General features: G+C 42.3%; 1 protein-coding gene across 3 annotated transcripts; it reads left to right on the top strand.

Annotated features, from left to right (window-relative positions):
* The first annotated feature begins 4275 nt into the window (after positions 1-4275).
* LOC120693342 lies at positions 4276-9596 on the top strand. Of its 3 annotated transcripts, XM_039976762.1 has the most exons (8): positions 4284-4700; positions 4837-4891; positions 5238-5501; positions 5989-6041; positions 6410-7949; positions 8050-8177; positions 8250-8484; positions 8589-9139. In XM_039976762.1, exons 3-8 carry the CDS (start codon positions 5345-5347, stop codon positions 9137-9139), a joined length of 2664 nt encoding a protein of 887 aa, XP_039832696.1. In that variant the 5' UTR covers positions 4284-4700; positions 4837-4891; positions 5238-5344. The 3 variants fall into 3 exon arrangements, with proteins under 3 accessions (XP_039832697.1, XP_039832695.1, XP_039832696.1); XM_039976763.1 differs by lacking the exon at positions 4837-4891 and having other exon boundaries at positions 4276-4700; positions 8589-9596; XM_039976761.1 differs by lacking the exon at positions 4837-4891 and having other exon boundaries at positions 4281-4700; positions 8050-8484; positions 8589-9596.
* The last annotated feature ends 1821 nt before the right edge of the window (positions 9597-11417 follow it).

Raw genomic sequence — 11417 nt, 5'->3', positions numbered from 1 at the left:
AGATCGGGCCTAGTCCTACATCAAATGGTATCAGGATTCCAGGTTGTCCGTGAGGTATTATCGTGTTTTCCCCCTTTAGATTCGTTTTTGTTCATCACCCATAGTCCACAAAAAAGCCCTAAAAAATTTGTTTCCACTGTCCTATAACCCTCTTGTGCCTCACAATTTTTTAGTTCAGTTTGCTTTGTTGAATTTTAGTCCCTTGTTGTGTCGTTGTGTTCGTCGTGTCTAGATCTTGTTCATGGTCTTTAGTGTCAACTCTGGTTTTTAGTTTGCTGGTGCATGTGATTGTTGCACACCAGATTTGATTGCTTCAGTTCTTAAAAAAAAGAAAAAGGAAAAGAGGTGCTAAAAAAAAGAAAAGAAAAAGGCGCACCAACAAGAAAAAAACAAAGAAAGAAAAGACAGCAAAGAAAAAAAATCAGAAGTGCTTGCATCCTTTTGTGGTCTTGTGTTGAGTTGTATTGTTGTTTGCTTGAACTAGGTCCAGGACGGCGACATAAACAATCTTGGGACTACTTTTCAGTCTTGCAATTCTGAATTGAATTATTGATATTCCTTGCTACCATATTGTGCCTACCCAAAACTCCACATACATACTTCTGTCAGCACAGGTTCACCTTGCAACTGTTACACCCAAGCTTGATAACTGATTGTTTCGCCTGTTGGCTTTGGTAAGAACACTTGCAAGACGGTGGTAAGCCGCTTGAGATATTGCTTTCCACTTTCACCACTACCTAGTAGTTGCTAGTTGATAGGGATAATATTTTAGTGTTGTCTTTTGCTATCTTCTAACAATGACAGCTTCTTCATATCCACCAACTTATGATGGCATTGGTGATGATGAGTACATGAAGTGGGAAATTGCCATGGATAACATATTTGCTACTCGCTTTATGTGTCCAAGGAGAAAGGTAAAAAATGTATCCAGTGTTTTACGACACTCAATTTTAGTTTGGTGGAATTCTTTAGATTCTTCAGATAAACTTCAAACTTGGAATGATATGAAACTTCTTATGCGAGAAACCTTTGTTAATGCACCTCCTGCTTTAAATTCATATGACGAGGTGCATAATTTAGAGGATCAGTCTATTGTTGTATCTCTTGCACCACCTAACCTTTTGCAGGATTCTGAACAAAAGCAAGAGAACAAGGATGACATGGAAAAAAATGAGGAGCTCACATCCTCATGTGAAAATTCAGAGCCATTACTTCACAATGCACTTATTACTACCGCTGAAATTGAGAGCAAAGGTAATGCTCATGGTGCTGCATTTATGGATGGTGAGGCTTCTTTTGTTGTGCTAAATTTTTACACCAATCATGCTATGACAGAGCAACTATTAGCGGAACCAACTCTTGATTTACCTTTGTCACAAGATGATGTGCTTCATATTGAGTGTGATAAATATGACTTACCTGATTATGAACGTGAGAGCACTGAACCAAATGTTTCTGCTGAATTTACAAATGTGATTCATGTTGCTAGTGATACAGATGAGATAAAATTATTGTCTTCTTTACATACATTGGGTTACATTGAATTTGATGTTTTGTGTAATCTAAGTAATTTAAAGGAGAAACTCTTTATGTGTGCTGATTTGCCATGGTTGTCTAGACATTCATATCATGTTATTGGCAAATATAACAACAAAGGACAATATTTGATACATCGGGTTTATATTTGTGCAAATCTGAATTCTTCTTTTATTGTTCAAGATTGTAATCAACTAAGTGGATCCGATACTATTGATATTCATAAGCCATTTATTCTTATGCTGCCTTTTGTTAGTACTAATCTTTTGCAGGATAGTATTGACAAAGCTCATGTGGATTTAAATCAAGGAGCCTACAAGATCAGTTTCGAGTACAATCGGCGCCGAGGACGGCTTTTCTTTCAAGAAGGGGAGGATGATGAGGGCACGATACCTTCAGATACAACCATTGATTATAAGGTGAGCTCATTCCAAATAAATTTGTCATCTGGATTTGAGAATAAATTACTACCTAATGATTTAATTATTGTTAGAAACCATGGAGATGATGAAGATGACGTTGGAGAGGAGTTTGGATGCGTGGTGGACCAGAAAGGGCAGCCAAGCCGAGTTGGAGACCCAATCCAAGTCTAGTTCGAGTCTGCTTCAGAGTCTAAGAGCAGCCCGCACCAAAATCAACGCCCAGGCCGCATACGGACTCCGTTTTGGATGCTCTTTATATGGATGGAAAGATAATTTCAAGGAGCTTCTAATGGCACTGGTTTGAGGCCCATATTCGTTCGGAGTCGACGGAAATCGTCGAAACAAGTGAACGTCCAAAATCTGTCAAGTTGGTGCAACACCATCTTTTGGGCTGTTGGCCCGTGTATCGTGTTGGGATCCATGATGGACGTGGCTAGGGGGTTATGCACGCCCCAACACTCATATAATCAGCAGCTGCCGCCACATTAGGGTTTAGGGTTTTGTTTAGATCTAGTTTTCCATTGAGGAACTGAGATAGATTCATTGTAACTGTGGCGACAAGTCCTTTTACAGTGATCCAGGGCCTCCGTTCTTGATCTCCTCTACTGTGTCGATTAGTCCTTTGGAATCGAGTTCTCGAACCCCTACTTTGATTTTCGCTTCATACACATCTGCAATTTCAGATTGTGTGATTATCCTTTCTTGTTTGTGTTTTTCGATTCGCTTGCAAGAAAAGTCTTCTTGGCGAGGTCAATTAAGTTGTGCTTGGTTGATAACCAACAGAACGGTGGTGTAACAGTTGCAGACTTCGAATTTGTGTCTGATTAGAAGCCGGATCGCCAACGTCACATACTTCACCAATCAAATTTATGCTGCCTCTCGGAAGATCGGGTCTAGTCCTACATCAATCTCCGTCACGGTCCATCAGCCGGCCATCACCCTGCCTTCCGTAGGACGCAAGCCGTGCCGTGTATTAGCAAGATCCGCAGCTGATCAGCAGTGGTATTACCAGAATGATTACTAGCAAGATCGACGTTCATAGGGTGGAAAAAGATCAAGTCGCTGACCTGACCTGTGGACCAGTGCGGCCCCTGGCAGGCGGGCCCGGCTCCTTTCTGAATCGGGCTCTAGTTGTTTTTTTAAGAAGGCTCGAGTTGTAAAGTGGGAGAGCAGCAGGCAACTGCTATGCCCACGCCCAGTAGATCCCATCGAAACCACTAACTCCTGTTCGGTGCCCAATAATCAACGCTGTTCTTTTTCCTGCCATTTGTTTTTGAAAGATATTCCTGCGAGATGAGCTGTCTCGCCTGTCCCTAAACACTAAAACACGTATCTTAAGCCAGCGCAGGGAATTAGAAGTGTATTGTTGTTGGAGATTTCGGTTTGGAGCCTTGCTGAAAGGTCTACTAATATAAAGCAGTACTGTATGTTTATTTGTGTCAAGGGTATTTCGATGGAAATCTTCTCATCATGATCGCGCTCGTTCCTAGCTCGTGGATCCGAAACCTCCCACGGAAGCAAACTCTCGAGGATTGGAGGCGAGGGCTGCCTGCGTCTCTTTCGGTCTTTCCTGGACGAACCACCACCAGTGGTTTTGTGATGGACAAGTAACAAACTTTCGCTTGCCACTACTCGTTGTCGACACGCGACTCTCAATCTTAGCACATCGGGCCATCATCCGGTCTATGAAAAAAAAAGTTGCGCCAAATCTCCATCTCGACACCCGACAGATGACACGGGCGGCTTCTTTCAGGCTCTTCCTGCCATGGCCATAAAAAATGAATTGATTCTGCGAACATAATATATTATTATTTATTATTACTGTCCCTCCCAGAAACCACCACCTCATTATGCCCGTCCTTTTTCCTGTGTGTCCCCATGGGATTAATTCCGGCATCAACGCCCAGGCTTAGCACGCAACCACGAACCCCAGTTTGGTGACCTGATCATGATTGCAGCCATCGTTACCGCCTTTTTTTTTCTTTGCAAGGCTTAGTTTCAAAATTTCTATCTCCAAGCTTCACTATTCGTCTATCACATCAAATTTTTTATCTCATGCATGTAGCATTAAATATAGATAAATAAAAAAACTAATCGCATAATTTTGATGTATACGACGAGACAAATCTTTTGAGCCTAGTTAGGTCATAGTAGGATAACAATTATCACAAACAAACGAAAAGTGTTATATTATACTTCAGTGTCTATATGATCTTTTTATCAACATTTTACAAATCTAAACACAGCACAATCGGAAAAAGTCTGACGCACTTGCCGAAAGTCCATTAACCTACTGGTGGCTGCGACGGGATGGCATGTGGTGGCCTGCTGTAGTGGTGCCGTGGCCTGCCTGATGCCCTGCCCTGCTCCCCTGGTGCGCTCCGCTCGTTCCTTCTTCCACAAAGCAAAGGGTAGGGAAGGGGAGGAGAAGGGGAGAAAAGGAGAAAGAAAAGAGTAGCAAAGCAAAAGCAAATGCGATACTGACCAGGACCTGGATTAGGCTAGCTAACCGCGGAGGAGGAAAAGCCTCCGATTCCTTCCGTCCTCGCGGAACGGATGGACAGCTCAGGGCTGCGGGCTCCGGCGCCTATTCACATGGCCGGGGAGATGCTGTGAGGACTGAGGAGTTTTGGATGGGTGTTCGTCCTTGTGGCCTGACACACAGCCGGCCGAGAGAGAGCAAGGGGATACAGAAAGGCCCGCCTTTGAAGCTTCGCTCCATGATCTCTGAATCCCCGTCAGGTAGGCTTGTTGCTTGGAACTTGGAAGGTTTAGCTGCTGCTGGGTCTCTGTCTTGGTTTTGCACGTTTTTTTTTGTTAGCTGATTTGTATGAAACTTTTCTTTTTTTGTTGATCCTTGTCAATCTTGGGAGCGCAGGTGGCAGATCGATGATTGTAGCTGGGCCAGTGGTTTTAAATTTGTTGGGGATTTGGTACTTGATCTTTCTTTCTTTCTTTTTTGGAAAGATTAGGTGTGTCACCTAAGCAGTGTTTTGATACGGTTGCATCAAATTCTCTGCGTCTGTATTTGGAAGTTACTTTTTTCCCTCGTTAACTGCTCAATTGAATAGCTGGATTGATTGCTTAGAAATTTATCAAGAGTAAAGACAATAGAAGCTTGGTACCTGGCGTGGCAGGTTTCTCAGGCCAGCTGTTTGTTTCCATTGCATCCATCCCCCTTGCTCTGAATCTTTCATCCTACAAAAGTTCAGCTCTTCGGTTTGGCATCTCCGGATAAATTTGTGCCCTGGCTGATGACTAATTTTCATTTAAGTGCAGTATTCATCCGGTCCAGCTGCTGGTGATATCCCCTCATGAACTGAGCAATCAATACAAGAAACAAAAGGGTCATTTCTGCTACAGAGCGAACAGATAGATCATTAGAAATGGGAAAACGAGGTCACCGGCGGTCTCCATCACAAGACGAGGGCAATGTGGGCTGTGTGTGGGGCCTTATGCGCATGCTTTATTTCCGTCGTGACCCCAAGTTCTTGTTGGATTCCAAGCAATTGGGCGGGAGGTATGCATTCCGGGAGATCAATGGTAAGTTTTCTTCACTAATCACAGTTACTATGACAGTTTTTACTATTAGACTAGGGTTATTATAACAGCATGGGCATAGCTGTTTGAGCTGCAATTCAAGTCTGTATAAAATGTTTAGTAACTTTAACTTCAGATGATACCATTCCATCAGATTCATTTCACCTTCCATGAAAATGCCACAAAATGCTACTACTATTTTTTTGTTTGCTTTTTGGTTATGTTGATTGGGTTGTTTCAGCAGATTTTATTGACACTTATAAGTACAACCTGCACAGCTAGCTGCATGGATCGATTCATGAACTACCAGTAATTGAAAAATTTCTAAAGCTAAATAAGACCAAACATTGCATCTGACTTACGATCTAGAATTAGCCAATGGCGAGTATTAAGATAGTTCAGTAAAGAAAAGAAAACAATGTACAGTATTTTTTTTTCAACTTGGGTGTTGGCAGACAATTATCTGATCATGTGCCATGTATCTGTGCAGAGATGGAGCACTCGACAAAGAGGTCCAGGGATTTTGATGGGATAGAAGATGGTGTAAGTTGCATGAACTAAACATGAAGCTGTTTAAGGAGCAAATCCACCTAGTTATATCTTTAATCATTACCATAATCTAATGAACACAGGGGTTTTAAATTTTAACAGTTTAGACTGTATTTTTTTCAACAAATCAAACACTGAAAGAAATATCTGTAATTCATCAACATTGAGGCAGCTGTGAACCACCAATGTTGAATTAGCTTGATATCTAGGCCAGTTCTTCGATTCAGTGTTATGCTTGAGGGGCTTCATTATCAGAACTAGCTCGATTAATTATATTAAGTGGCCACTATAGTTTCTAATGCGTCGCAGTGCGTAGTTTTCTTCAATGTAGTATCTAAGCATTTTTACTATTTCTTTCTCAGAACATAGAACAATGCACTTTCCAGAAACCAACAGTCAAAAACCTTATGGAGGATGAATTGGGGAAAGTAGAACTACTGAAGAAAATTCCAAATGATGAAGTTCAGAGAAGACTGCCGGACCTGGAAAATGGTCTCTCTTTTGATGAGAAACCAGAGCATATAAATAGATTAACAGATAACTCATATCACCAGACAGGTGTCTCTACAGCTTTTACTCCATCAGTGGATTCTGATGTTTTGAATCATGCTGAAGAATATGATCTTGAATCTATCCTGGCAGATTTCCTAGGTGAAATTTATAGTTGCCACAATGAGTGCCCACACGGTGATTGCAAAAATAAGAATGAACTGTGTCCTTCATTGAAGTCCCTAATCCATAAAAAGGTCAATGACTTGAATAATCTTCCTGGCAATATTGGTCGTGGGCAACCTCAAGAGAGCAATGATGGAAAACTATCTGAACAGAATAATCTTTTTAACACCATGGCAGCTCAATCCAAACAGTTCAAGGATGCATTGGAGATACTGGGTTCAAACAAGGAACTTTTTCTGAAGCTGCTTCAGAAGCCAGATCCACAAATAGTAGACAATATCCAAAAGCACCAAAACAGTAATGTGGCTTCTGGATTAGAGCCCAGTAACATTCCTGGACAGACCAATTTTGGAGAGAGAGAGCATCTGTTGGCTTCAAAAGAGCAGGCCAAAGAGAGAAAATATATGTTCTTCTGGAGGAAGGGTAAATCAAATAGAAGCCAGATGCCTGAGGCAACTATCGGACCTCAGACAGTTAGCAAAATAGTTATTCTAAAGCCAAATCCAGAAAGAGGGATTCATCAAAAAGCCATTACTAGCGCAAGACCTTTACATCAACAACCCTCTACATCTCATGTTCCTGAATGCAGCGGAAGGGATACCTCAAAGTTTTCAATTAGGGAAGTCAAGAAAAGATTCAGAATTGTGACTGGTGAGAGTAGAAGAGAGAGAAAGTTGGCACCTGCAGAGGACCTTGGAAGAGATCCACGTAGGCATAAAGACTCTGTTATTGCAATGAAGAAGGATTTTAGACATGTCTCAGGAGGGAGCTTGACCGACACATCTGCATCAAGTTTTAAGAACGGCATCATACCTTTCAACAGCAGTAAGCAAAAGCACCAAAATGGCAGCAAAAGTGAAATCAATGGCCATACTGTACCACAAGGTGAATCAATCTTCTATGAGCAGGCCAAGAAGCATTTATCAGAGATGCTAAAAGATAATGACCGATCTGTAAACTATCCAGCAGTTCAAGTCTCAAAATCCTTGGAAGGAATACTTTCTCTCCCTCTTTGCAATATGTCAACCCGCCCAAGGGAAAAGGGCTGCCTTGACCTCTCACCTGAAGAGACAGATGTTTGCCTTGCATGCAAGGTTGAAAGAGAAGAATGTACACAAGAGAGCTGCCAATCACAAGACTTGGGAAGCATTGCATGCTGTAATAGTGCGCCAGTTGATGATCAGGTGACAGTTCAGGAAGGATACAGCATGAATGAAGCAAACGAAGGTAATTCAATTGATGCTACGAATGGTGCACGTTCTTTTTCTTATAGTTGAATGTTGCATGTTTATTCTCTGCATACAAGTAACACCAGAATTTTGGACAGGAATTCAAGATGTTTCTGATGAGCTGGACAACATGTACATTGAAGGACTTGAAAATTTGAACCACGGTGAAAATATTTGCAACATGCAGTCTGTTCCAGAAGAACACAGCATAGATGATATACATCAGGTAAGCTCAAATAAATGCATGTTGTCAGTTTATTGTGATTATTATTTTAAATGTATCATGTTTCATCTAAAGGAAATATTAGAAGAAAAAGAACATGCTGAAGTGACCCCAGACTCTCCTGAGAGCATGGTTGAAAAGTTGGAACAGCAAGAGCCAGAAACACCAGAACCAAGAGCATCAACCAAATTAGTCTCAGATGGTTCTTCTGAGCAAAGCGAGGAAACGCAAGAAAAGCCCAGTCCGGTATCTGTTCTTGAGTCATTCTTTGAAGATTTTGGCAGTCCTGACTGCATAAACAAGAAAGAATGTAAGTCAAAACAGTACAACTTAGTCTAACATTATTGATTTCTATTGACGGATACAAAATAAAATGTTCTACATATCTGTATGTTTTTTCTTTGTGGCATACAGGTGAGTTGCATGAAGATCTCCAAAGGACCCTATGTTTCCCAGATGATGAATCAGATGTTAAGGTCCTCTGGGAGGACAAGAATGTCCGATTAGATTACATAAAGTTGGTGCTAGAGCTCTCAGAATTATGCGCTGAACAAAATTTAGAGGTATGGTACCTAGAGGATGAATTAATCAGCCCCTGCTTGTTTGAAGAACTAGAGAATCAAGGTGATCAAACCGATGATCTGAAGCTTCTGTTTGACTGTATCTGTGAAGCTCTAACAGAGATCCAAGAGAGATATTTTAGACTCTCTTCTTGGCTATCTTTTCTAAGAATTGACATACGGACACCTCCAATAGGAGAAAACCTCATCACAGAAGTTGATAAGTATGTCCATGGGTATATCCAATATAGTCTTCCCAGTACTCTAGACCAGATAATTAAGAAGGATTTGGAAGTTCAGACATGGATGAACGTTAGGTCAAAGACTGAAGAGATCATTATGGAAATATGGGAGTTTGTATTGGATGAGTTGATAGATGAGGCTGTTTTTGATTTGTGGATTTGAAGTTCTGATTAGATTGCTTGTCGATGATCCCTTATCATGAGTTCAGTGAGTAGGTAGATACTGAAGTTTTCGTGCTGACAATAACCCATTCTACGTGGCAGAATAACATGGGCTGCTACTAGTATTAAGTGTGTAACTGCAGCAGAAATCTACAGATGCATGAAAGCAAAAGTTTCAGTTCTGCAAATCTCGGGTTTGTGCATTTTGTGTGGATAGCGTTTGGCAAGGCCTGTCAGACTGCCACAGAACTCGGTTATGCCTCTGAAAAGCTAAGTGTATGGCAGTCTGAAAGTGCACTGCAATTTTCCTCTTGTCCATTGAGAGTTTGTGTGCATATGTGTGAGGCTTACACTTTCTGCGGGATCAGATCACGCAAATCGTATATGTTTGTTTTGTGTGTAAATGTGTAAGAGTAATCATACATGATTAATCAAATAACACATTTTCTGTATGCTTAGAGCACTGTTTTCCATTCCTCGTGGATAGACAAGCTGTATTTATAACCATTCACATCTGTAGTAAATGAGCTTCTACTTAAAGTATGCAGGGAAACAGGATCAGCTTTTCTGGGGTATCAGGATATCCGCAGTCCCAGTTCTAAGATAGTTGAAAAGGAAATTAAGCAAATAAGCGCACTGACTGAATCAAATCAAGTGCAGATGAAACATCAGAAGCATCCTTAATAAATACTCCTACTAAGCAAACATTTGGATCTAACAGTTTCAAAGGGTGCCAGAGTCCATAACAGTATAACACCGTACGGCGTATCCTTGTGTCGGCAGACACCACAACTTGGCAAAAAGCGTCGAGAACTCGAGACGTTGGGACAAGCAAGTAGGCACAGTGCGCAGAATCCAGTTCGCACCGTCCTGAGATCGCCATGTGCAGATAGCGAGTCGCTGCGCGATCCCTTATCCCCTCTAAATTCTCCCCGCACCATGCCACACTACTTGATTAAACCCTAATTTACTACACGATCGCCCAGATTGCGTTTAAACCGCCGAAGAAAATATAGCAGCGCCGAAGAAAAGGATGCGTGGTTCCCCGAAATATTTGAGCCCGGTGACCCCAAATGGAATTTTCAGCAGGGGAAATTAGTCACTACGAACCGAAAATCTGAATCCCCTCTTGGACTAATCCGAGGCCACCAGGCACCAGGTCGAAATGCCGAGCGGATTTGAAACTTCCGATGAAGTGGTCAGATGCTGCGATCAGAAGAGCAAGCGCATTGGAGACGTGGGGGGGTGGGGGGCTAGAATGGATCGACTCACCTCTCAGCCTGCGGTCGGTGCGAATAGGCGATGAGCACGAGGAGTTCCTGTTCCTCCCCGCTCAGTTCGCCGCCGACCGCCGAGGTTCAGGGGCGCGCGATATCGAAACGGAGCCAAACGGTGGCAGAGTGGCCGAGGAGGAGTGGGGGGGGGGGGGGGGGGGGGGGGGGGGGGGGGGGGAGGGGGGGAGTCGAGAAATTTTGCAAGGATGGATCCAGCCCGTATGGCCCAACTACTTCTTTTGAATAAAGTATGGCCCAACTATAAATAGGATGAGATTTGTAGAAGGGGCCGTTTTCTTGATCTGGCCCGTCCATGCGACCGCTTTTTTTTTTGTTACAGGAAAATTGAAAAACATGACACTTGAATTTCAAGATTCCACCCTATAATAGTTGTTTTGAAAACTAATTGAAAGTTCGGCACCATTTTTTTCAGTCTTTCTTATTTCTGAGTTCTGACCAAGCCAGTTCAACAAACACTGCGAGCCTCCTTTTTTGTGTTTTTTTCAAGACAACCTGTGGAGTACTTGCAGTGGCGGAGCCTTAGCTTAAACTAAGGGGGCTCATTTTCTTCTTCTTTCTTCTCTCTTCTCTCTTTCCCTTCTTCTCCCTCTATTCTCATTCTTCCTCCTCTTCACTATGCCAAAATTTTCTTGGGGGTGGGGGGAGGGGGGGGGGGCTTGTGGGGGCTCTAATGGACAACATAGGGGTAGGGGGGCTGAAGTCCCCCCTGCCCCCCACGCTGGATCCGCCCCTGAGTACTTGCATTGTTAGGTATCGCGCTGAATAAGACCAAACTGAACTGATTGGCATTCAATTTTAAAAAGATTACATGATTTCGTAGGTATATTATGTTGTTATATACACTTGTATGCTTGCATTTTCTTTTTATTGAAAGGAGACAGGTCTTTAACTCATGCAATGCAACTACAAAACGAGGCATATATACAATACGCTCAATATGATAAGGTTTCTCCAAATCAAGAAGGATTTATGATCGCGCACAGA

The sequence above is a fragment of the Panicum virgatum genome, chromosome 9N (assembly GCF_016808335.1).
Source record: "Panicum virgatum strain AP13 chromosome 9N, P.virgatum_v5, whole genome shotgun sequence".
Classification (NCBI taxonomy): domain Eukaryota; kingdom Viridiplantae; phylum Streptophyta; class Magnoliopsida; order Poales; family Poaceae; genus Panicum; species Panicum virgatum.
This window is presented reverse-complemented; position numbering and strand designations above follow the sequence as displayed.

Excerpts from the sequence above, each read along its gene's own strand:
- LOC120693342 (XM_039976761.1), top strand. The coding sequence starts at position 5,345 with ATGGGAAAACGAGGTCACCGGCGGTCTCCATCACAAGACGAGGGCAAT. Across the intron at positions 5,502-5,988 it reads TGCATTCCGGGAGATCAATG|AGATGGAGCACTCGACAAAG; the intron begins GTAAGTTTTCTT and ends GTATCTGTGCAG. Across the intron at positions 8,485-8,588 it reads CTGCATAAACAAGAAAGAAT|GTGAGTTGCATGAAGATCTC; the intron begins GTAAGTCAAAAC and ends TGTGGCATACAG.